This window comes from Pleurodeles waltl, chromosome 12 (genome assembly GCF_031143425.1).
Source record: "Pleurodeles waltl isolate 20211129_DDA chromosome 12, aPleWal1.hap1.20221129, whole genome shotgun sequence".
Taxonomy (NCBI): Eukaryota; Metazoa; Chordata; class Amphibia; order Caudata; family Salamandridae; genus Pleurodeles; species Pleurodeles waltl.
Window position 1 is genome coordinate 526,820,602 of NC_090451.1, and position 27,441 is coordinate 526,848,042.

Here is a 27,441-nt window from a genome sequence, read left to right on the forward strand (position 1 = left end):
AAGTGGACTGGTATGCCCAGATGTGGGTCCCATGCACACCGTGCCACTGGAACCAAGCTATACCTGACTGATGCACCCTGATAAGGATGAAGCCAGTCTTGGCTTGCATGTGTTTTCTGGTTCCGGGTGGGCCTGGCTTGGCAGCTCGGGCTGGACTTGTTTGCGTGAGGCTGAGCACAAACTGAGCTGGCATGTTGTGCAAAATAACAATGGACTGGGATGTGGGGTCCCTCTCTCTCTCTCTTTTTACACTCTCTCTCTCCCTCTCCCCACACACACACACATTTTAACACTTTCACACACAATATAAATCAGTTATTTTTTTATTATATATTCACCCTTAACTATGACAATTAGAAATATGTATGTAAATCAAGAGTTCTTAGCACTCTATAAGTAAAGCTAGCGCTTTGACCATCCCCATTTCCAAGGGTATACATGTGAGGTAAAAATAAACTACACATGAATGAGCAAAGAGATTCCTTTAGTAGCATAAGTGTTCTTGAAGAAAGGAAGGTGAGAAAGGATGAATTAAGAAATGAGCGGAGGAAGGCAAGCAAGAAAAGTAGGAAAGTAAGAGAAAGGGAGAAGGAACAAAATTAACGAAGGAGAGAGGGAAGGAGAGAAGGTCTGAAGGTGAGAATAAAGGAATAAAGAAATTAACGAAAGGAAGGGAAACAAAGGCGGAACAAGGAGAGAACAAAAACCGCTGAGGATGAGAAGGAACAATGATAAGATGGAGTCAATGAAGGGGGAGAAGGTGAGAAAGAAAAAGCAGGAGAGAAGGAAAATAGAGTTGAACAAACAGAGAAATGGTTGTAAGAAAGAAACATGGAACACAAAAATAAAGACAAAGGACAGAGAGAAAAGAGGAGTGAGAAAAAAGGCACAAAAGAAGCAAAACGCAGTAGCAAGAAGAGTCAGCAGGGAGGAGAGAAGGGAAGATAGAGAAGGAAAGAAGGGAATGAAAAGCAGGCACAAGAAAGGAAAGAAAGGTAAATATAGTGCAACTCTGAAAAACTCATCATATTTGGAATCTAATGACCCTACTAATATTTTGCATTGGGTTTAATTAAATACATGTTCGAGACAATATTTTTCAGCTATGAAAGTTTTCATATAGTTTGTTCTAATCTCATAAATTTATTTATGGTCGGGCTTCTTCCCAGGCAGCAGCAACGCATTGTTATTTAATTTAAGAAAACAGTGGGTAATATGCTGCTTCTGTCAATTTACCAAGCCTCATAGTACATGTGCACAGTTGAAAAATGCAGCAGCATCAAGTAGGCTGAGGCATACTCTCAAATTCAATTGAAATGCAGGGACCTATTCCAAGACAAACTGTGAGCCATTGGTAACTCGTGCTCGACATTTTTGAGACTTGTGATACAGCGAATAATCGAACACCCATTTTTTTTTTTTAAAGGGGGGGTAATCTAGTTCGTAGCTGTTCTGAACATGTGATTCCACCTTTGGTGGAACAGCCTCCTGAATTTTGATTGTAGAAAAATGGGTCATGTTCATTACATCGCCCTGTGGGTAATTCATAGGACTGTCAATTAGATTACCTTGCCACAGGAAAGCAGTACAAGGCCTCGAAGGTTGGGTGATGTGTCAGTGCCTGCTCAAGTTTAGTACTGGTCGTGCTGCAGCATTCTATATCTTTAGTGATTTGATGATTAAGTGCCTCAGGAGTTCGTTATGAAGTCCACTGGTATCTACAAGGTACAACAAGACTATAACTCCAGAAGCTGAGCCTTCTGAGCGAATCCCAGTATGGGGGAAGATCCTGTTTAGGATTCCCATGCGGACAGTGCATTTTTACACTTTTGATTAATCTCTGTTTAGAAATGGTTTGGAATCCATCATTAAGTCTACTTGTGTAGAAATATTAGGACTGGTTAATTTCCTCAGGGCAGGTGGTGATGGTGTCAAATTTGTGCCACAATCTACTAGCGAGGAGCTCTGTTTGTGAGGAGTTAAACTTCAGGTTCTACTGCACCCAAGTGTCTTTTGCCCATAAGCACTGTCTGACTCCTGCCATGACTCAAATGAATGTGGGCAATAGGAATCCAGATGTGTCCAGATATGATGCTATTTCTAGCTTACTGTACTCAAGTTGTCACAGTAGTTACAGCAAGTAAGCTTGGAAGTGTTGACTTATGTAAGTCGGGAGAGATAAACATTAAAAAGAGGACATTTGTTGATTCTTGATGTACACCTATCCCATTGGTGATTATGGTGCGCAGAAATGAGGAAAGATGATTTAGATTATTTCTGTAAGGTAGTTCCTAATCCAGTTAAGAAAGGTGCCTGCATGGTCGTTGGTGTTAAATGCTGATAATAATTTGAGTGGGAAGGTAGCCACGCCATTTGAGTGTACCATGTTCTTCATCATACTGTGATGACATTAACACAAATTTTGGTGCCCAGTCTATGAGGGAAACTAATCTGGCAGACAGGAGATTAGCTTGTCTAAGGAACCCTGAGCTTGAATTAACGCAGCCTTTTCAATGAGCTTTCCTATGAATTGTCCCCTTGCAAGAGGCCAGTGCTTTGCTGTGTCTGATTGAAGTTTGTGCTTCTTAGTATTGGCCTATGTAGTAAATTTTTGGTTTGTTGAGGAACTTTGGTTTAGATGAATAAATGAATGATTGCTGTGTTTGGCGTGATCGCAGCCTGTCAGAAGATGTTCATGTTTATGACATTAGTCATTTGGTGATCGGGTGGTTGAGATAGACTTAATTAGTTGAGTAGTGTTTTTCATGGTGAGTACGTTTAACATGGACCGTTTGGTTGAGTATTTCTGAAACTAGGAGATGTTAGCTATAGTCCTTATTTGATTATTTGTGTTCAGTTTGTGAGCTGTTTCAGTGAAATGCTTAGCCAGCAAGTTGTGGAGGTCCTAAAAGTAGTTTTCACATTTTCAGATGCAGTCCCGATTATGGAATTTGGGGATGGTTTTGATGAGCTCCTTAGTTTGGCATGATGCTTCTAAAATCTGTTAGCAACTAATGGAATCACTTTGCTTTCTTCATGATGGTTTTATGTACTTGGTACTGTCTGGGTAATTGATAGTTCAAGTTAATGTTGTGTGTTTTTCTTCTCATTCTTTCTGGGGCGCTTCTCTGTTTTTTTTTTTTTTTTTAAATGTATATCCAGGTTGAGGCAGCCCACTCATTGCTGTTCTTGTATTTTTGGAGGCTTTCACTGAAACCTCTCTGTAGAACATTTCTGTGACCCATTGGTGGAACTGAATGGTAGTACAAGCAGACAATTCAGCTCAAAATGCATCCAGGTTCAGGCTTTTCCATTGTCTGTGTAGGAGGCTGGCGGGGATAGAATTGCAATTAGAAGGTTAAGGTCAAAGTTGATGATCACTCCAGGTAGTCCACTGAGATTTAGTCCATTTGGAGCTGTGATTCCACCAAGACAATGGCCATCAGAGCGATTTGGTTCAGTGTCTTTGATGGTGAGATCAAGACTTTCAAGTTTATAGGTAAGTGATGTGCCCTGATGCAATTCCAACTTGTTAAACCAGATGTTATTTTCTTAAGATGGATATATTAGGATGGTAAGCCAGGAGAGCATCTGTAAAGACATTCTTCCCAGGGCGTAGCTAGTAGGTGAGCAGGAAGAAGGTATAGAAAGTCAAGCCAAGTGAACAATGTAAAAGTAGTGGCAGCCGTTACTTTTACGAGTGAGGAGGAGATTACACTTGCACACATATACCTCACTCACACCCATTCACTCACTAACAAATACACATACATACATACATACATACATTCATTCATACATGCATGCATGCATGCACACACCAAAAAAAATAAAAAACTTGAGCAGCAGCTGCGACAGGGAAGCCCCAGAGGCCCCAGGAGGGTTGGAACTGCTGACTTTCCTAATTGGCTGACCGAAGATCAGCCAAAGAGGGAAGGCAGCAGTCTCGAGTCTTGGAGGTACCAGGAAAGTTGAGACTGCTGCCTTCCCTTATTGGCTGACCTAGGGTCAGCCAATGAGGGAAGGCAACGGTCCCAATCTCGTCACTAAGTGGAATGGGGTCAGTGAGACTGCTGACCCTACCCCACTCTGTGACAAAGTGTCACTGATTGACACTCGACCCGGGCACTTCAGAGCTTAAAACCGTTGCGCCCAGGTACAAGGCAATTGGTGAGGCTCCCCCTCGTCAAGAGGTGGAGGGCCTTGAGTCACCTTTGCCAGGCTGAAGAGATCACGTCCACAGGGCTGTGACTTCTTCAGCCGAGCAAAGTTCAGTTTAGGCAGCCAGTAGTATGCCCATTTAGCGCATGTCCAGCTCATGGCTGCCTGACCTGACCCAGAAGAGTATTTGCCAGGCTGACTTTTGGTCAGAATGACAGACACAATTAATGTCAGAAAAAATGAAGGTGGGTGTGGTCCCTCAGCCAGTATGGACGGGCTGCTGCTGTGTGAAAGTAAGAACTCTCAATCCAATATTGTGTGGGCTTTGATGCTGAAGGTTGTTAAAGTGTGTATATAAAATAAATATATGTACATATTTTTTTCACACAACCACTATTCCACACCTACTATTCTTTTTTTTTTTTTTTCTTAATATTTTTCCAAAGTACACATACATAGTAAAATGCAACTCCATTCAAATAAAACACAAACAGTTACAGCACAATTCAAATGTGCACACAAAGATGACATTACATAGTTTCTCACATTGGTGTTCAGAACCAGTGCCACATGCTCCACTACCCCAGACTGCTAATTTTCTGGGTAGGGTGTAAGAGTGTACAACGTCCTATTTCTTTTGTTTTTGTACAGCAGTATGTCCATTAGTTGGGTGTAAACGGATGCCTCATATCCAATTCCAACTGTTCCTGGCACTTCATGTCAGTCTTCCCGTCCCCATTTGTGCATCCTTGTAGGGTTGTGATACTGTGTATTGTCTGTTTGGGTTACTGATTAATGAAGTGAACACATTCAGCTGGGGGAAGGAGGGTTCATCAGAGATCTCCAGGAGCCACGACATCTGTGTCCATTGTAACCCTATAGTAAATGAATATGCCCAATGGCCTAATTGTACTATCTATTCCAAAGTTCTCTAGTATCTTGAATTGTCCTTCTATAATGAGATGACCTAAAAAGCTCTCCCCTAGATTTTGCAGTTGTTGCTTAGCTTTTGGTTCTAATGTCCGGGGAATCCAAGGGCTTGCTATAATGAAGTACGGAATATGGCAGTGGTAGATTAAGCCTCTGCATCATTCAGCTGCAGGTGTTATTAGTACACTCCAATGGATCCATCCAACTGATGGGCTTCCTGCTTGAGCGCTGTGTAGCAGCTTTCAGTGGACATAGCGCTGCTGCTTCAGTCTCGAATACAAGATGTGGGCGTTCTCAAAGCTTATGGAACACACTGAATAAAATGTGACTGACGAAGTTTAAGGTCAGGGACTGTGAAACTTCCAGCCTCATAGGATAACATAAGGATGTCACACTTCATTTCTAGGTTGTTTCCATGCCCACTTCAGCATTAGCATAAGTTGTTTTTTTTATAGGCAAGACTGTATTGAGTTTTGTGAAGAAAGCATTCATCCAGACACTAAAAGCAGTCAAATAAAGCAATGATACATAGTTCACAGTATTTGGCAACAGACAGAGCATTCTAACCTATGAGTACAACATTTGCCCCTTATTTTCGTATGTTTGAGGGCATCCTCTTGCAATACAAATTGGTTCTTACAGTTTTGCATACCATTTTATCTCCCTGTGCCATGCCAGTATCCTAGGCAGTGAGTCCAATCACGGGGAAGATCTCCTTTAGCAATGATTGACGCCACAACCAGCGCTCGTTAACCTCTGTCCCCTCCTACGCCCTCCGGTGGTCCCAGGAGGGCTGTACGTGGAGGGAGGTCTATAGTCCATTTCAGAACCTGTGTGAGGGAACGGAAAACGGCCGCCCCATACTTCTCAGTGATATAGGGCATGACCAAATCATATGGACCAAATCTACTCTCGCTGCAGTGCACCCACTGCACCCGGTGCATGCGGGAGACGAGCGTTGTGTCCTTCAGACACAGCGGCGTCAAGTAGGTATCATACAGATATTTCAGTTGTGTCAGTTGGAGCCTGGAAGATATCGCTAATTGGTGCCATCAATGCCTCTTCTCATTCACTGTCTTGTAGCAGACCCACCCATGTTTCCCATTTAGCCTTTATGGGGTGAGGAGGTCAACAGAATTTATCCGTATGGATTTATAAATCCTCCATTCCCTAAGGACCCTATTAAAATGTGGGCCTCCAATGGCTAAATATCATAACAATTTTGAGCTTGCCAAAACAGTAACTAATATGGGGTAATGCCCAGATAGTGTACAGAGGCCACTGTAGAGGAAAGTCAGTTGGGCAGTTCTCTGTGCAGCGTGTTAGAGAAAATATAAAAACGTGTTCTAATCTATCTGGAGGCCTGATAATAATAAAGTACCCTGTGTAATGCGTCACAAGGCTCAGTCTGTGATGTCACATGCAGACATACACGCATCTAGTCTCCAGGCACGGGGGGGTCAGTGGTTGTTTAATAGTAGCCAGCATGGTGCATAAATGTGTGCTGTAATTTGTTGAGCTAGCACCTTGTGTCCTGGCTCCTTCTTTTGACTGTGCTGCGACCCTTGTGGCCCTTGCCACTACATTAGCACCAAGCTTTACACTGACACTGTAAACACGTAAAGCGGGATTGGGGAGGGTAGGGCTGGCTGCTGTTCACAGCATTTTTAAAGAAAAATAAACATAGTACAGAGACAGCAACTCTTAAACAGCCAGCATCAAGCAAAAGGCACCAAATGGAAGAGCCCTCCATCCGACATGCACCACTCCTTCCCTGCATCCCCTCCACGCCCTGTGGTGACTTTAGATCTCGACCATGCCACTCCCACCCCACTTTATCATTCTGTGTGGTGGCAGTGCTGTTTTGCTGGCTTATCACAATCATTAGGTTCTCTGCCCATGTTTTGCACAGCAGTGATGAATCCCCACCACATTGTGAGTGCTGCTCAACAGGATGGCACGCACGCCACACCTGACCAGCAGCAAGCCCTGCCCCCAATGAGTGCAGAAGCTCATTCGCCACCCAGCTCATGCCTGCACAGGCCATTGGCAGCACATTCAGCCTGTTGCTCTCATTCAGTGAACTAAGTGCCCTGCAACAGTAACGCCACAATGGTGCGCATGGGTAGCGAGGCTCAACAACTATGCCACCAAGGAATCCGATGGAAAAGGTGTTCTGGGAACTCCCCAGTACTGGTGCTGATGCAGACTACGATGATGCCATTGCCACCCTGAACTCAGTTTTTTGGGGGGTTAAAATATGAGATCAGGACTTTGGTTCAGGCTTTGGCAAGTTAGCCAAAGTGAAGGGGAATCAATTGACCTGTTCTTCATCTGCCTGCAAGAGCTCACCTGCACTGATGATGACCCCCAGAAGGAGGTGTGGACACAGATCATCCAGGGTTATCGGTCAGTTGCCCTTCAGTGCCACATCCTCTGCCGTATGGGCATACCCTTGGATCAGTTCCTCACCGTAGCCCACTTCCATGAGCTTTCCAACGAGTGAGTAGCGAAATAGAAATGACCTTCCACAATCTCTCAGTGAAGCAAGAAACTGAGCTCAAGCCAAGACTGGGGTTACAGCTTCCACCTCCAGGCCCCCCCCCTGCACAGGGTCCAAAGACAGCACCCCCCAATGACACTGGAAGGGAGATGTGCGGGTACTGTGGACTTCTGTCACACCCTCTCCATGACTGCCCAGTCAGGGCAAGACATACTCTGCATACCAGTGGCCCAACCACTTTGCCAAAGTCTGCAGGGGTTGATGCAGGACCTCTGCACCACGAGGACAAGGAACTCAGACATCAAAGGGTGCATACTCAAGCATGGTGATGAACCTGACCCCACCAGCAAGCAAACTGCCTTCCCTAATAGCGGGTGGTAAGGTGAAGATGACTGAGATGAGACCTTCTCCTCTCCTGCACCCTAGACTCAAAACGTAAACCACAGTGCACACTCATAACATGCAAATACACATTGGGAACACACCTGTCTCCTCTCAATGACAGTGGAGCATCGGTAAATGTGACCAACCTAGCCCAACTCCAAGCGTTTGACCGCGCTCAGACCTCCGACCCACAGCTGCTAGGATTTTCACATAGAAAATTACAACATCCATTCCTCTGGAGGGCATATTCCATTGCTCTGTCACCCTATGGTGGCAATGACCTTATGCTGGAGGAGTGTCCCCCCAACCCTAATCAGAGTGCTATGGAAATTAAGAGGGCTCCTGGTTTCGCTCCATATACACCCATCTGTGAAAGCAGTTACGCTGCACCACTGGAGATTCCCATTCCACCTTCGCTCTGCTGTCAAAGCAGAACTCCAGAAACTGGAACAGGCCGTAGTCATTGAGAGGGTGTCCAACCTCATCCTGTATGTCTCGCCTATGGTAGTTGCCAGCAAACAAAGCAAACTGGATGCCATCAAAAGAGAGCGGGACATCACCCCTAATATCCTTTATCTCATTGCGGACCTAAATGGCTCCAGGTGTTTTTCAAAACTAGATCATACCTCTGGTTACACCAACTTGAGCTGCAGGAGAAATGCTGATACATTGCAACATTCTCCACACATCTGCCTCTGTTGCCACCTGCTCCTAAACTTCAGAATATCTGCGGCCAAGGTCTTTGGGAATGCAATACGCAAGGTCCTCTTGGGACTGAAAGGAGTCATCTAGCTCAGTGATGTCTGCCTTCTCCATGCACCCACCATTGAAAGCCACCACAGCTGGATCCGAGTCACCCTCAAACAGATCAGTGAGGCAGTACTAACATTTCATCCTAAAGAAATGTGTGTTCCTCCACCAGTAGATGGAATTTTTCAGATACACCTTCTTGAGTAGTGGCATCAAAGTAGACCCATCCAAGTGTGTAGACATAAAGAAAACTTCCACACTCCCTCCTCTGAAGTTCGGAGCTTCTGAGGGCTGGTGATTTATTTCGGGAGGTTCATCCCAAACCTAGCAACACTGGATGCCCCCCTGTGACATTTGGCAAAGGCTTCTACTCCGTGGACATGGTGATAAGTGGAAGACCAAGCATATCAAGCCATCAAACATGCGCTCCTTAAGGATACAGTCATGGCCTACTTTGACCCAGTCAAAGAGTGCAAGCTGGTAATGGATGTGAACCTAATGGACCTAGGCGCTCCCTTGATGCAGTGGACCAAAACAAATCAATGAGCACCAATCGGATTGGCCAGCAGGGCTCTCACTAACCTAGAGAAACGCTGCACCCACATCAATAAGTTGCTGGTGATCAAGTGGGGGTGCACATACTTCCACTTGTATAGCTATGGCTGGTCCTTCTGCGTTGCTAGTTCGCGAGCCACTCCTTCCTCTGCTTGCTAGAATGCTGCTGCATCCTCCCCTGCTTATTGAAAAATGGGCTCTCCAGCTCCAGACATACCAACTAACCATGGGGTGCCAGCCTGGCTGCACTAATCCAGCAGTAGACTACCTATCGAGATAATTCACAACAAACAGTTACAGTCAAAGGGTAGAGGGAATGAGAAAGGAAGTTAGACTTCCTATGTTTGCATTCTCCCAAATGAATCCCACTATCACAACAGGCAAACGTATCTAGTGCGAGGCTAAGTAAATTGGTTCAGTGGACTCTTTGTAGGATGTTATCACTCTACTTGAGGATGTTCCTATGCCCCTAATGGCAAAATACAGGAGCCTAGGATATTTATTAAAAAATATATGGGATGATCTCATACACCTCCCTGGGTGTCATGCTTTATCATAAGTCATCCCGCTTTTGCCATAGAATCCTCTAAAGGTGGGGAGCCCTCAGCTGCATTGAGGGTACTTTTAGAAAAGAGGTAAAGGATCCAGATAGAAAATAAAAATCCTGCTCACCTACCCTAACGATGTTCCAGTTTATATGGTGAGTGTGAAGAAACGTTTAAAAAGGGGATATGGAATGTATAGGAGACATTACTGGTTCTTACATCTGACTGGGTCAATGTGTTCAGCCCTCATAGTGGCCAAACAGGGGCCCAGGGCTTTCATTGAGACCGGATTGCTACTTTCCCTAAACTGAGCCCCTACCTACATGCATACATCACCAGCACACATACATATAGTACCAAAGAGGAGGTTCTGCAGGGGAGCGAAGATTCGCTCATCAATTAATATTTGTAAGTTCCCTCACTATGGAATTTTCAAGCATAATGGAGAAGATAATAAGATAATGCTTGTCGGGGGAGAACAAACCGACAAGTAGGCTGTCAAAAAGGAGGAGACGTTTGATGAATGTGAGACTAAAAGGCTCCCCTTATTATTGCCTCCATAATGCGTAAAAATCCCAGTGGTAGACTTACTGAGATGGATTTTGAGCAGACACAATGGTGCCTTGACAAACTATTTGAAACATTTGGAGTCCTCTTCGCACTCTAGCGACAATGGGCCCCCATTTGAAAGCCAGGATTTTCGTTAATACAGAGTCGTTAATTGTTGAACAAGGAAATGTAATGCTTCGCTGGGGCTAAGTAATTGGAGAGGTGGAGAGGCTGATGAGAAGAATTCATAAAGCCCTTCGAATAAGAGAGTAACAGGAAGATTTAGAATATGTTGTCCCCAAGACTCTCAGAGCTTACATGAGCACCCAATAAAGCATGATCCAAAGAGCAGCAGCTGACATGCTATGCAGGAAAAGCGATGAGATACTATCCCCCATGCAGACTCCTGGAACCCTGAGCCACTCGATGAAGCAGCTACTCAAAGCCAACAGAAATAAAACAATCAAAGCCAACATGTCCTGAATGACCAGAGAGTCAGCCACTTGAGTAGGTGAGTTGGTCCTTGTGAGCATCCCACAAGCAGGGTGAAGTTTCACCCTCATTCGAGAAGTACCCTCTCCTTGAAGGAAAGGCACAATCCTAACAGTCGTCAGAGGGCTGAACTGCATAACGAGAGATGTATCAGCCTTCACCAAAGGAATAACCACAAACTCCATCCAAAGAGGGCTGGGAGGATGACCATAACTTTGACCCTCATGACTGAACCAAAACTCTGTGCTAGGGACATCAAGAAACACCGGAAGAAACACCCCCCGAACAGCCAAGAGAAACGACTGCAACCAAGAGTCCTGGGATATCCTGCCAGCAGGCCGAAGGCATCTGTGTACCTCCTGTGAGTCCACCTGAGGAGATCCAAGAAGTTTGATGAGTACTTCTGTGAGTAACAATTGATTTGAGACACTTGGCAGGTGGTGGAAGCCACGCCAGATATGTTCAGCAGCAATTCATATCCTGGTTCTTCCTTTTGTCTGCCGTATGACCCTGTTGGCTCTAATCGCTCCACCATGCTCATTCTTTTAAGAACAGCGTGCATATATCCCAACTTCACATCGTCCAAAGCCTTTTCAATTTCTAAAAGTACAGTAGTATCTTTACAATCTGGCTTTATTTGTTCAACTGTAGTAAAGAGAGTGTGTAGATTGTATATCGTCCATTTGGCCGTGGACGAACCCTGCCTGATCATGTAAAACTAGCCCTGAAATATACTACATAAGCCAATTGGGGGACGGTGGAGGCGCAGCATGGACCACTGACACCGGCTTTGTGTGAAAAATGTTGCTTTATTGAAACAAGTGCACATTACATATAATCTCTATGCGTTTTGCATCACAAAACTAAAACATCACTATACAGAGACGTTCACCTGTGTTACACTACCCCTAAATCTCCCTTTCCCCACAAAACTTAAACCTGCAAGTCTCTACCTCCTCATGGGCTGATCTTGAGCAATTGAGACCTTTAAACACCCAACAGTTTTGCTGCAACCTCTGACTAACTTAACTTCCTAATGAACCTTAAACTTCCTGCCTTGTCCTGGTGTGAGCTTGTCCACCTGTTTCCTTTCAGCCTGGCTCACCACTGTCAACAACAATAAAGTTCACTAAAACTCATGGCAACTTCTCGGCCAACCGCCACCCAGTAAAAGACGCTAGCTGGGCTTTTTTAGCCCCTCTCCTCTCTCGCTGCTCAAAGGCGCACATTCAACATGGAGGCCAACACCTCTCAATTTCAACAAGTACAACTCCATGCCATAAGGAGAGACATGAACTCCACCCCCATTGAAAAATTCACCTTTGTTGTACTACAGGTCCTCAATCATACAAATGCCAAAATCCCTACAAAAGGCCCTCATTTATTTTTTATTTTTTTAATTTTCTCCTGACCTTATCTATCGCTGCTGGCTTGACACCCCCTGCCAAACTCTCAGAGAAATAAACTCTGTCCATAGAATGTAACCTGATGCAAATCAAAGGGGAAAGAGGTACTGGAGTGGCATAGAGTGCAGTGGTGATGAGTGCAGTGGTGTAGAGCAGAGAGGCATAGAGTGCAGTGGAGCAGTGTAAAGTTCAGTGGTGCTTAGTAGAGTACTGTGTGGCAGAGTGCCTTGGCATTGAGTGTAGTGTTGCAGAATGGCTTGGAGTGGCATAGTGTGGAGTTGTGTATATTAGACTGGAATGGTGTACAGTGCAGTTGCTTGGTGTAATGTGCAGTGGTGCACGATAGAGTAGTCTGGAGTGGAGTGCATTGACATAAAGTAGAGTGGTACAGGGGTGTAGAGTGAAGTGGCATAGAGTACAGTGGTGCAGAGTGCATTGGCATCGAGTGCAGTAGTGTAGAGTAGTAAAGAGATCAGTGGCGGAGAGTGCAGTTTTGCAGAGTAGAGTGTCATAGAGTCCAAAGGTGTAGAATATATTGTTTCCGCAGAGCGGAATGGTGCAGGCTAGAGTGGCGTAGAGTGAAATGGTGTGCAGTAACATGGCACAGAGTGCAGTGGCATAGAGTGCAGTAGTGCAGAGTAGATTACAGGGACATAGAATGGATTGATGTGGAGTGCAGGAGCATAGTGTGGAGTGATAGAGTAAAGTGAAGCAACGTATATTGCTGTGTTTCAGAGTGGTGTAGAGTGAAGTTGTACAGAGTAGATTGGAGTGGCTCAAACAGGAATGTGTAGAGTGCAGTGGCGTGGGGTGGTGTAAAGTGCAGTGGTGATTAGTAGAGTAGTGTGGTATAGAGTGGTGTAGAGTAGAGAGGTGTTAGGGTGAAGAGGCTTAGAATGGAGTAGAGTGCAGTGACAGTGTTCAATTGAAACGACCAATAAGTTTGCACAGACATACAGTTTCACTGATAAGTACACAACCCACAAAAACGATAATGTGTGGAAATGTCACCACTAGTGTATTGATTTGTGTTGATCATATTAAATATTTGTTTCTAACACACTTCAGAATTAACAAAAAAGTTGCCTAATTTGTGCGGTCATAATTCAGATATATTCTGAAAAACATGTACAGTACATTTAAAAAACAAAACGTTCCTACCCCCCAGTATCCAGCACGATTGTCACAACAAAAGGTAAACACCAAGCTCCCTCGTAAGACAGAGCCTAACATTTGTCCTCTGTCTTCGAATGCACAGCAAATGTGACAAGATATGAATAAGATTTACAGGCCTGTTTATAGAAAGGAGCACTCAGGCAAGAATACAAGGGGAGCTGGTGTGAAAGGGCTATGCTTCTTGGGAGGGCAAACTTGCCCTGGACAGCATAAAACAAACAAAGCCAACAAATAGCCAGAAAAAGTGAGTTACAAGCCACAAAACCAATGGTAAGCAATGCACTGAATGCATTCCCAGAGAAGCTTTCTGAGTGTCCCCAAGATGTCTTCAGCAAACCAGGCAGCGTTGGTATGCTTTGACCTAAAAATGCACTGATCCTTTTGAACTTCTAGCCACCATCCAAAAATTACAGTGGTCTAGTACACAAGTGGATAATGGATTTGCTCCAGACTCCATAGGTCAAAGCCACACACAGCAAGTGGCATGAAATTAGGGGAACCTTCTTGAAGATGGCATGAGGTAACACTAGCTATAAGCCAAACTACAAATTGTAATTCACATCCGTCTATGCAAAAATACTTTGCTGTATAAAGAAATCTTGGGTCACCAGTACAAAGACCTGAATGGCTGCTGGAACCTTTGTATAGCCCATAGGCTGTTGACCTCCATCTTCGCTCGTAGGCACTCTTCCATAGGCCAGTGCTGAGGCTGGTTTGGAGACCTCTGTTTAAGTCGCATGGAGACTGATATTTAGGAGTGATAGAAGGTGTGCAAAATATTACCTTTTAGCAGCACAGTACTTTATGGTTTGGGAAGCATGCTGACCTAGCAGTCACCATTGCTGGAAGTCAACATATCTATGCTTAGTTGTTTTTGAGGCAGCTGTCCACTGTCTTAGGTGAGAGTGTCTTTGAATGGCACCAGATGGTTTCAGTAGCTTGCCTCGTCTCCTCATGCTGCAGAGGTACTTTCTGCCAGGCAGCACTTCCAAGCTTCATGGAAGAAAATAGGCAGTGCCACTCAAATACGCTACTAGGAGAGGCAAATCATGCTGCATAATGCGCCACGTTTTTTGAGAGCATTAGTTAAATATTTTGTCACTTTCTCACATGGTAATACTGTCTGAACAACTGTCTCACCCCATTAGTCCCATCTTAAGCTACCAAAAATAGAAATAAGCAACTGAAAGATGACCAGTTAACCTCTGTGAAGGGCCTTCTACAGCTAGCGAACACATAGCCACTTTGTTTTAGTAACTTTTGATCTGTTTGCACTAGAAATAATTTTATTGTTAAAATCTGCAGATTATGCAGCAGATGATGGATTAGGTCGCAAATGCAATAAAAGGATAATTATGCAAAAAAAACCTGCAGCAGCAATATTGCACAATTCCAGTTACCCTGAAACTAGGAGACTGATTAATAACATAGATTCGCATTTGAGTCCTGGCTTGAAAGGGGCTGCTGAGGTGAGGCATTGGGAGGGAGTCGAGTTTTTATGCAGCTCTTGATAGCACCAACAGTCCATACATACAGTACAGCTGAAGTAGAGCTCCAAATGGTATTCCCTTTCTGGCAGCTGAATTGCAGTCCATTGTTGATAGGGTAAGCTGCAGCCAATTCGGCATCTTTGCATGCTTTGTCTAGCCCGTAAAAGGGGAGACATGGCTTACAAAGACCTAGGGTAATCATTTAAACTGAGAATGGGGAGGACACTGGCCAAGCCATTTTGCTTCCATGCCACTTCCAGCATTTTATTACACTTTAGCCCTCCGTTGCTGGTACACCTGGATATATGCATAACTTCAAATACATGGGGTGAAGAAAAATTATGTATCAGGGATCTACTGCCACCAGAATGTATTGCCCTCAGAAAGACATACGATGGGAAGGCTCGCTCACAATTTTGTTTGGGGCTTTTAATGAGACGTTCTTGTTCTAGCAGGAGCCTAGAACTGCTGGTGGGCACTCATGTCAATGTCTTAGTGGATCCAAGAATCAGTGGTCAATAGGCCACTCCAAAAAAGATGGAATGTGTGAGAGGTAATGAAAAACATTTGCACTAAAAGCTGTGAATATTTGTACCCACAAGCTGGCGTCTGTCCTTCCCATCTTGCCTCGTTCTTTTGCAGATCCTTCGAACACTGTCCCAAGCAGCTGATTTCCTTTTGCCATATAGTTACTTCTTACTTGAAAAATTGGACTGTTGGCTGATATTGCAGTGTTCAGTGATTGCTTCCTGATCAATGATTTTTGCTTGTGATACTAAAATCTAGCCTCCATCTGAGTGTACCAGTTGTTGGACAACATTTACGGATACCTAGGGTGTCAATTGTAACCCATCCCTAAGTCCCTCCCCACCCCCATTACAAACCTTGTCTTTATGACTCTTTCAGCTATCCCATAACCCATGTTGTAAGCCTCTGACACCTGAGGGAGCGGAGATTTGTACAGTTAGGTGCCCCACCTCTATTCTGTAGGAAACAGCAAGGAAAGGGCAATCAGACATTCTGTAGCAGAGCAACTGATGGGAAGTTCTCCTATATGGGTCGTGTTGGTTGCAACCTATATATTTACTGTGCCTAACTTAGAAGTGACATTGTAAGATCTTTTAATAAATCTACTAATAATGACACACTTATAGTAGGATTTGTTTATCCACTTTCTGCATTGTAGCCAGGGCCAAATGCATGCGTATGTCATACCTGTCGCTGCTTAATGTGATCCTATGTCATGAGGCTTGTGCCAAAGGATGCTTCCCAAGGAAGTGAGGAAAAGACAGTCCTAGCTTTCTCATATCTTTGAAGGAGAAATTAGTCTCCTTCTAGATCAAGGACTCAAGATTGTTGGTGGTCATAGCCTTCTTCAGCAGAGAGGAGATAAATGACAAAAGAGCATTGTTTCTCACACCACAGAACAATAGGAAAAGAAAGAAAAGCAGCAGGAATAGTCTACCTTCTCACCAGAGCCACTCCCAGCTTGTCTCCATTGACTTGACTTCACTGGAAAAACTGATACTTTTAAGAAAACAATGCTTTACTCCTTTGCTTTTCTTCAGTGTGAGACATTGTGTACGTTCTCACAGATGATTTTATGGTGCTGTTAACGCGTCCCTTTATGATAATTTATTACACATCAGGACTAGTTTTAGGCCAATGAATCTTTTGACCCAGTTGGGAGACACCTTAGGACGAGATAGCTAATCAATATGTCAATCAATACGTCAATGTCATTAATATTTATCATAACAATACATTTCAAAGTCATTAATCAATTCAAAACTCTACCATGACCTTGCAGTCATGAATACCCACACCAGTTTAATAGAATTTTATATGTTTTATTCCCTATTGATTACAAATCTAAGAGCAGATGCGTTAATCTCAAAACCAAGAAACATAATAGCATAGTCACGATATGGCAACTTTGGTAAGATTTCATTAAGGCGAGAATCACAAACATCAGAACATAACACGGTGTGAACATAGATTAGTTTAGCAGAGTGTCAATAACACGTCAATTCAACAAAGCATAATTTTGGTTGTTTGTCTACTTGCGGCAGCTTAGTGAACACCTGTCCTAACCACTAATTAGCATTGGCATGTTGGGCTTCATGCAAAACAATTTAGAACACCAATTTGGAAAACATCTAACTATGGTCTCTGTCAAAAGTAAGCCGTTGGTACCTAGAAAAGAAAAGCAAACAGACAAATCACAATTGTATTGTCATAGTTACCCTCCAAAGTTTAGTTCAGCGCACAGGCTCAGTCTTCGTCTTCAGGACATCAGTCAAATCGCCATCAGTCAGAACTCAGCTCCGGGGCAAAAGGGCACTTCCCTCATAAGGAGGTAAAGTGTAAAATTGACAAATCTAAGGGCGAGGATGGTTTTAAGTAAACCAACAAGTCACCAAACAGAGTGACAGAGTTTCTGGATAAAATCAATAGCATTCCCTAACCCACCTAAATGGCTCCCCGTGTCATGGGTTTTTATCCCTTTGTTGTTGTAAATTCCCCCAAAATTCTATTGGACATTTGTTATACCCCACTATCTTTAACCTATCAGGAAACACATTATGTCACCTAACTTTCACCCCATATTATTTTACAAGTCTTTGATTGGTTCCCTTATTCAATGTTTTCAGAGGTGGCACGTCAGGTATGATTTCATCTTTCTGTAATTCTTTGCACATCTTTTGGTCAGTAACTTAATTGTCTTCACCGGTTTGAATGACCTTGTACATTACATTAATCTACACTGTTTCATTTTGTTTTAATATCATCCTACAAGCAATGGAAAAATTCATGGGAACGGATCTAGCATGGTTACATTCGCCTTCTAGTTTGAAGAAAAATAAAAGGTCATGTCCTTTTGTGAGTCAGCACACTGCAAGATAGAAAAAATACATTTAATATGAGAGCCAAGCAGCTAAACTTCGGCTCATGCTAACTTAGGGCCTATAAGGATTTCAGCACAAATTCAATGATACAATTAGTATAAACTTATTCAATATAATAGTAATACATAAACATTTTAGTCATCATTATTAGTCCACGTATACATTGGCGGCCACTCCCCGTGGTCACATTTCAGGTGCACGTTTAAGCAGAATTATTATTATAGTTTCTATGCTGCATTATCACACATTAATTCATAAGCATTTCATGTTAATATAGATTATATAAGCTACGCTCTCTCAGTGCCATGGGTGTAGAGTGGCTTTTGCCCCAGATCCGACTCTGGTCTCAACTCTTCAGCCTTTGATGTTAACCGGTCTGAATTTGGTGCTGCAGTATATTTCAACATCAGCTCCACAACGAAAAAGTCATTGACACAGTTTTTGACTTGTCATTCTGTTTGCCAAGCACATATCGAAGAATACTTGAAAAAAGAGAATTCGCAAAGATTGCTAAAGTTTCAAGAAAAGACAACTTAATGAGTATTTATGTCTGACTCAGATGCTTCAGACTTTTCAAATTCACCCAGTAGTGATACAGATTATTCAGGTGAGCTGTAGGGTATTTTTAACCCTTTTGGATTCCAATATTTTTTTGGGTGGATTTACATAATTAATGCTACATTATCCTGGACTGGGTTGCCTAAACTTGCCGGGTCTGCTTCAGTACAACAGACTTATTAACTGGATTGTATTTTTTTTTAAACTGCAGAAACTTTGAATATTGACTTTTACAAATGGCAACAGACACTATCTTCTACAGGGATTGTAACAGGAAAGCAGGGTTTAGATGACCTGGTTCCATTTGATGAGGGATTGATGAATCAGATGAAAGAGCCCTGGCTATTCCTCAATCTCCACTGCTGATATCATGAACCACTTCAAGGAAGTATTTTCATCCTACTTCAAATCCTTCTTACTTGTTCTCTTGTTTTACTTCCGAGATTTGCCTAGGACTCCAGGCATAAAAAAAGATGATCCTATCTTATTCAGTGGACAAAGAGTCTGCCTGTTGGCAAGATAAAGCCAAAGTACAAGACTGGTTTGGACATGGTGAATGCAAATCCTCACTTATCCTTTGAAGGCATGTATGGATTCTCACCACAGTCTTCTTTCTGATGTATATAGCCAGCTAATTGAGGTGTCATTTGGCAGCAGTCCCTTTTAAAAACATGTCTGTGAAAAAGGTAGACATATCTTTAGAAAAGAGTGGCACACTGCTGCATAAATTTAAGGGCCCTGGGGCTTTCTGATAGGCAACTCAAACTGTTCAGAGTTTGCACCCACGGACCACAACAGTCGTGTTTTCCTGTAGCCACCAAGCCTCTTTGATTACTCTTTAGGTTTTGATTATCTGATGCCAGTAGGGGTCGGTTGTTGGCATTTCTACAGAAATGGCAGCAGATTACCTTAGAATACTAGGTCCTGCAGGTTGTTGTGCAGGGATACATCTGCTGTTCTGAAGAATGTCTCACCCTTTTATTCTCTTCCATTTTCCCATGCACCAAGAAAGGTATCCTAAAAGTTGCTCCACCTTTTCAAAGAGGAAATGGTCTTCCTACATGGTACTTTCTAATTCCAAAGAAGAAAGAAGATTAAATCTAATATTAAATGTTGCTTCCTTTGCATGTTCCTGCAGAACGAGAAGTTCCAAAGGTTGGCTTTACGCTATGTTTACCTAGCTTTGCCGGAACAATACTGGTTGGTTTCTCGTGATCGCCAGGATGTCTAGTCCACATTCTGATAATCAACAAACACAAAGTTGTTTAGGTTTTCTGTGGAGGGTCTCCATTTCCATGGTCAGGTGTTGCCTTTAAACCTCTCCTAAGAGCTAGAAGTCTTTGTAAATGTCATGGCAACAGTAAAGCCCTGTCTGGAAAGGATTCCAGTGTGTGTTTAGAAGTAGATGGTATATTGAGCAACATGAGTTCCGTGGCTCCTGTGTCCAAAGGCTTGTCAGTTGTAACCACTCTTGTTCAAGACTCGAGTACCTGGGTAAATTGGTAGACCTTATTTTCAGCCCAATTCAAATGAATTGTTTTACAGGACCTCATGACTGTTTTGCTTCACTACGGACCGAGATGAAACACTCATGCACTGACAAAACAAATCTCTGGAATGCAACTCTTAGTCCGAGATATACATTTATTAAACCACTCTGCAAGGTTCGTAGAGGAAGATTAGCATGCTGAAAGCACACGTTTAAAAATGGTCCCAGCAGTGAAAGAAAAACATGTACAAATAATTCTCCACTGCAATATACACAGCAAATGTGTGTGTGTGTATATATGTGTATATATGTGTATATGTATTTATATATATATGTGTATATATATATATATATATATATATATATATATATATATATATAGTCACAATGCAAAGCGGATAACAAGAATTAAAAATGCATCACCATGAGGCACAGGAAATCTGCGTCCTCTCCCTCGTTATCAGCATCAGACCGCCAGATCCCAGAATCGATCGCGGAGAGAGATCAATTATCCTCATGGTAGGGATGACATACCTCAGCGTCCTGAGCATGTCCGAGATCTGAGTCACTCCCCGGTCCATCTGGACTCAGCCTCTTATATACTTTAAACAAACCAGAGAGGAGAATTCTAGAAACCCCCTCCCACTCCGTAAGTTTATTATTAAAAAATGCTGGCTTCTTCAGGTCAGTTGTGAAAAGAACACGTCTGAATTGACAAAGATCTCAAAGTGCCCTTTCTCAAAACAAAACCGTTCCCTGCCGTACCATAAACATCATCCTAGTACATTCTTATCAGCCTAAGCCCTTGGTGAGAAAGAACATGCAAACGCACATAAGAAAAACATGAGCAAAAGGCACATTGTATAATATGGGCATGGAAAAATACTTGAAGCTTTTAACGTGGCGTGGCAAATGCTAAAATAAAGTCAATAGGTAAAATTAATCTGGTGGTCACTAATGTGACGGTGTGCTGCTAGGCTAAGTGCAATGTGGAATCGGTGGTCAAAACGCAAATATCATTACACTCCACCCTTTTGATCAATGACTCATATAACTTATAGTCCTAAAATCAACTTCTTTTTTGTTTGTTTTTTTCTTTTTTTTTTTTAAACATTACAAGCAAATTATGTATGCATTGTACACGGCAACATAATGAAATGACAAGAGCAATCACTATAAAGCAATAGAAGTGTGATTAACTTATTGATCATTCAGGTTTTATGAACAGCTAAAGCAGGCACACCTACAATAGAAAGACTTAAGATTATATATTCTGATTGGCATAATAATTGAATGTCTGCATCAAAATCTTCACTTACTTGAATAGTGTCTCTTGGATAACAAGTGTGTATAGAGTTAGATGGAAACATCATGAGTCCTAATCATGTAAAGGTACACGGTTCACCTGTAATGTTTGCTGGAATGTAAGTAAAAGTGACGTTCCCATACGAGAATAGTCAGCCAACTGGCAGCTTCAAAATGCTTAATGTGACTGGCAGCAGTCACCAAGTTATAACACGCCATGTGACCAGTTGTATTAGAATTGCAGTCTAACAGGTTGATAGGACATCCATGGCACTCTGCATTATTCCCATGCAGGACTTTGATCTGTGAAGCAAAACGTGCACCAAATGGATCCATAGGTATTACCCTTAAAAAGCAGCAGGGGTGTTGTGCAATGTGATCGATCAATCAGGCTGAAGTTGGGGGTGTTGGGTCTCTCCCAACCCCACATGCACACGCCAGAAGGGAGACCACACAGCAAGGTCAGAGGCAAGCTGTAGTATGATCTTTAAAAGAAACATGTATGATCTTTGTTGCAAATAACATTTGTCATTTGGGATGTGCTCCCATTTTCCCTTTCCTAGTTTCATGATCAGCAGGACATTATTGGGGCCCTTGACTATAATTTATGCAGGTTCTGGAGGGCCATTTGTGGGTTTCACCCACACCTTAGCACCGGGGTTTTTGTCAGTTGAACCAAAACCTCCCTCTCCATGTACTGTAAGAAGCCTGGGGCAGTCCCCTTCCTCACCAATCCTTCATACACTGGTATTAGGACAAGTTGGGCAATTTATAAGCATGTGGGTCAAGACCTGCAAATTCTGGTGTGGCTCTGTAAGGAGCTGAAGCTCTAGGTTTTATTTCCCAGTACATGATGGTTTTGGTGGCCACATCTGGTTGTATCAGGGGTGTTTCAGCATTTTCTAATGGCCTATTCCGAATCGGGAGGGCCTCATTTAAATGCTCTCTCTCCAGTTTTTCAGAGTCCCATCAGATTTTTTTCTTTAGTCCAGAATTCCAGGGGCACTCTTGTTTTTCCCTGATTTTGCCACCTACTCCAATTTACATATTGTCCCTGGACAGTTATATGCAACTCAATGTCTCCTCCCTGCACTGGCCACAAGTCTAAAGCCTGTTGAAGTATTTATTTTGCCAAATCACACGCACACTGCTGCTCTTCACCCTATTCAAACTCATGTTTTTTTCTTGTCACTTTGTACCAAAGGGTTAAGATTTGATTCTACAAAGATCTCTTGCTTAGTGTGGGGAGTGGCAAACTGCAAAATCGTTTGTTTCACCTGTAGCAACACCTCGATTTCCTGGATTCCACTGAATCCCTAGAAACTTCAAATTTTTAGAGGGTCCCTGTGTCTTGTCTGAAGTCATCATCCACATTTTACTCTGCAAAAGCTCCGCAAATATCTTTAACATCCTTAACTTCTTGCTGGGTGTAATCTTTTAAAGAATGCATTTCAACTCCTGCCAAATTCTGTGGGTTACTCTTTTTTATTTCTGTGCATACTGGCTGAGCACGAACTACGTTCCGCTCCTCTGGCTCACCCTGGCCACCACCTTTTTTTAAGCTTTTCATCACTAGAGTTTGAAAAATCAGCTGTCCCTGCGACGGTTTGGTAGATATCAGCCTTATCTTGCAATAACATATTCTGATAAGACAGCATAGTTACAGTATTTTTTGTGGCAATAAATTGTTTCTTTAATTTCCTATTTTCATATTCTAACTGCTTATACCTCTCATTCATTTTTCTGTAATCAGAGAGGAGTATCCAATCCCTCCTATCAAGAGCAAAAGGAACATCATTCCATTTAAAAAACACCTTTTTTAAACATACAAGAAAATTTAATAATTCTGTTTTACCCAGGCACCTGTCCCAAAATTCAGAAAGTCCTGATAAACAAGAAAACACATTTGCCAAGATAGCATAAGGCATTTTAATTTCAAAGGAATTTGCAGTTGCCCTTGACTTCATGCAAAGCATATTTTCACTTTTAAATCGTACACTTTCAACTTCCAACCACCCTTTAGACTGAAGACTATGCCAAAGTGTTTTGCTTCACTACGGACAGAGATGAAACGCTCATGCCCTGACAAACAAATCTCTGGAATGCAGCTCTTAGTCCGAGAAATAAATGCATTGAACCACTCTCCAAGGTTCGTAGAGAAAGATTAGCATGCTGAAAGCACACTTTCAAAATGTGTCACATCAATGAAATAAAAACATGTACAAATGATTCTCCACTGCAATGTACACCGCAAATGTACATATGTATGTATTTATGTCACAATGCAAAGCAGATAACAAGAATTAAAAATGCATCACCATGAGTCATCTCCCTCCTTATCAGCATCAGACTGCCAGATCCCAGAATGGATCATGGAGAGAGAGATCAATTATCCTCACGGGAAGGATGACACATCTCAGCATCCTGAGCATGTCCGAGATCTGAGTCACTCCTCGGTCCATCTGGTTTTGGCCTCTTATATACTTCAAACAACCCAGAGAAGAGAATTCTACAAACCCCCTCCCACTCTGTAAGTTTAATATTAAAAAATGCTGGCTACTTCAGGTCAGTTTTGAAAAGAACACGTCGGGATTGGCCTAGATCCCAAGGTGACCTCTCTCAAAACAAAAACGTTCCCTGACGTACCATAAACATCATCATAGTACATTCTTATCATCCTAAGCCCTCGGTGAGAAAGAACACACAAACACGCAGAATAAAAACATGAGCAAAAAGCACATTGTATAAAGTGGGCATGGGAAAATACTTGCAGCTTTTAACATGGCATGGCTAATGCGAAAATAAAGACAATACCTGACTGAAAGCACCTGCACCCAACTATTTATCACAAAATACGCTCCTGCAAACAAACTCAACATGTAAAACTGTGCTATTTGGTCTCTATGCTTTGCTATCTGGCTTCACAATTCATTGGATTGGATGTGCGGAACCACAGGCACCCTCAGATCTCTTTTTTCCTAGTTCTGTTCTCTGTTATTCCAAGTTGAGTGAGTACTGAGAGTTTTGAATTTGACCCTGAGAAATTGGGAGTTAATGTGGGATTCTGTCTTTCCCCACCGAGTGGCCTTATCATGAAGAGCAGCACTGCTCAGCCAGGATCTGAGTGCCTGTCTTTTTTCATTTTTTTCATTGAGGTTTCAAAATTCAACAGCAACTTAATGCGTGAGAGCAAAAGTGGGAAATTAGGAGTTCTGTGTATCCGCTTTAGACATCTCAAATGCTGAAAACAGGTGTTTAGCTCTGTGGTACAACCCCATATTCCTGTGTCACTTACCGGAGGGTCACCCCACTGCTTTTACCAGAAGGGTAAATAAAATTATAATCCCAGAGCGTTAATATAATTTTATTTTTCAGCTGATCCAGGTTAGGGCGGGGCTGGGCGGGGGGGGGCGGTCCTGGGGGAAGGAGTGGTTTGTGCACCAAAAGTGCACGTGTGTGTTTGGCCGGCCATGTTGGGCTGGCCAAACACACATGCACACTTTGCATTTCTCCTCCTGACTGTATTGCACAGTCAGGAGAAGAAAGTGCACAGGCCTTCACTCCCTCTGTGAGCGCCGAAGGCCACCCACACCATTCACAACGCCTCTGTATTGCTGGTGACAGAAGAGTTGTGATTGGCTGAGGGGAGTCTGGGAGACTGTGCACTTCCCAGACGAGGAGGACGGAGGAGCCAAACCCATCTTTGCAGGAAACAGTCAAGTGATTTTTTATTTTATGTTTTTTTAATCACCTGAACTCAGCACCGCCACCCACGTTCAGTGGCAACCACCACTGGTCACTTACTTATTTTCAGGCCATTTTTCACCTTGATTCTTTGCCAGGTTTTCCTGGTGGAATATTTGGAACATTGGGACACATGTTTTTCCTGCGTTCCTTGCAATACCGATTTGGCTTCTAATTCAAGTTACCAGCCAAATCAGGATTACTTCTGACATACGAATGAGGGATATTCTTGGTCATAAAACACTACTCTGTAAAAGGGTAGGTAAGCAGAGGTATGGGAGCCTGTACTGCTGATCCTTGTTCAGCAAAGGTCTCGGCGTCCTGAGATTACTTTGGCTGTGTGTGTAGGACTCAGTGGCAGCATAAATGATGAGTTGAGGGTGCTGCAGTTTATGATCTTTCCTCGCCCCTTCATTACTGTATATTTTTGGTTTGTACACCGACTGACTGCGTTCGGGTACTACGCTGTCAACAGTATTTCCGATTAATAATTTTCTTGAATATGCTTTTCATTGGTAAATATGAATGTGAAGCGATCTTTAATTTCAAAGAATGAAAGCGAATGGAGAAGCTAGATTTGTTTGTGTAGAGTGACTACTTTTTACTTTGAATCCTGCTGCCTTGCATAGCATGTAGAACGGTGCTTGTTCAGTGTCCCAATGCAAGTGTGCGTGTTCACTCATAATTATAATAATAATAACGAACAGTGGCACTGAGGCAATTTGTAAAGTTCTTTTTATCATGATATGCGGTTAGAGTCACACAAAGTAGTTTTTTGCACCGTGTGGTTTATGCGCTACATTTATGAGGACTTCGGAGAGAAAAATGCTTTCTTTTGTTGTTCAGTTAGCTCCCCCTTTCTGTTCAAATTCTGATTTTGATAGCAATCCTGTGTTGTGTTTTCCAGCCCGTTCTCCGTGGAACCGTCGGTAGGAACCCTGGCCATTGCAGAGAGCATGCAAGTGACCGTGGCATTCCAGGCTCAGGAGATCGGAGACCACTCTGAGGACTTAGTGGTACACTACGACACAGGTGAGTGCCTGGGTTCTGTGTAAGACTACGAGGTTAAAAGCACTGCGCTGCTCGGGTTCTGGTGAGCAGTTTAGGTGTCCCACGTGGAGTAGGGTGACCAGATTTTGAGGAGCAAAAACCGGGACAGGTCAGACCTAAAAGAAGGACTAAAGACTTTAGTCTCATTTTTATATCTGGTCTGTCCCGTTTTTTTGCGTAGCTTTGTGAATGTGAGCCTATACAGGTGTGTGTTTTTATATATATATATATATATATATATATATATATACACACAAACATACACACACACAATTACAAGACTACATATATAAAATTAGCTATGGTATGGCTTGACCACCCACCCTCACCCACCTCTCTCTACTGGGAACAGAGAGGGGACTGCGTTGCCTGACAGTAACAGATACATTACTTTAATTATTTCATACTTTGTAGGCGTCTTTCACTTATGCTTCCCTAGATGATCTGACGTTTGTCCCAAAAACTGGGACATTTATTTAAAATTAAAAGAAGAGTCGCGACACCGGGACAGTCCTCTAAAAACCGGGACTGTCCGGGGAAATCCGGGACGTCTGGTCACACTAACATGGAGCAGTGAAACGGTGTAGCCCACATGGGGCATATTTTGTTGGATTAAGTAGGCGCTTCATTGAACGTTGATCCGTTTGTGTACCGTTGAGTGCAGTAGAAGTACTACAGGTGTTTGCCTTTCACCGTTGAATGCCTGTTCTGTTTTCAGTTGTGTTTTCAGTCAACAAAATATATTATTAGTACGTGTTGTAGTACTAAATCATTTTCATATGTCTGTTCGCCCTTCTGTCCCATCCCTCGTTCTGTCTCCTTTAATTTTCCCTCATTTCAACATACTTCATTCATTCGATCCCACCATTCCCCATCTTTCTCCAACCTCCTCACACTTTAATCCTCCCAGCCTTCCATCCACTTAATATATTTCACCCTAACCCCTTTCCCTTCTCATTCTCGCCGTACTACCTCTTTCACTGTCACGTTGGCTCCTTTACTCATCCCTTTTCTTCCCTTCCTTCGCCACACCCTTCCCTCCACGCATGGCTCCTGCCTCTCATTTGTCCTTGCTCTCCACCCTTCATATCCTCTTTTCTCCTAGACGTACTCCTTTCCTACTGCTCTTTCTTCATCACCTCTTCATTTTTTTTTTCTTACCCGGCTACCCTTATTTGCCCTTCTTCATCTTTGTTCTCCACTTCCTACCTTTCTTCCTTCCTTTATTCACTTGTTCGCTTGGTAACATGTTAGTCTAATGGTCAGGTATTAGACTTACAAAAAGTGAAAGACCTTAAATTTGTGTGGTAGGGTATTTTGCGCTTTCCTTGGGAGTAACGCTACTTGAGTGAAGCAGTTTCACATTTTAAGCACTTCGCTATCAGCTACATTGTACTACTCCAAATTCAATATGGAAAATACTGTAAAACCACGATTCTTCAAAG

General features: G+C 42.9%; 1 protein-coding gene across 2 annotated transcripts in view; it reads left to right on the plus strand.

Moving 5' to 3' along the window:
• Nucleotides 1-27,441, plus strand: part of HYDIN (HYDIN axonemal central pair apparatus protein) — a 2,122,366-nt gene that overhangs the window by 206,798 nt on the left and 1,888,127 nt on the right. For both annotated transcript variants that reach the window (XM_069217473.1, XM_069217472.1), the window contains one exon: nt 25,854-25,978. In XM_069217473.1, the coding sequence (XP_069073574.1) occupies nt 25,854-25,978 (125 nt within the window). The remainder of the gene's footprint in view (nt 1-25,853; nt 25,979-27,441) is intronic.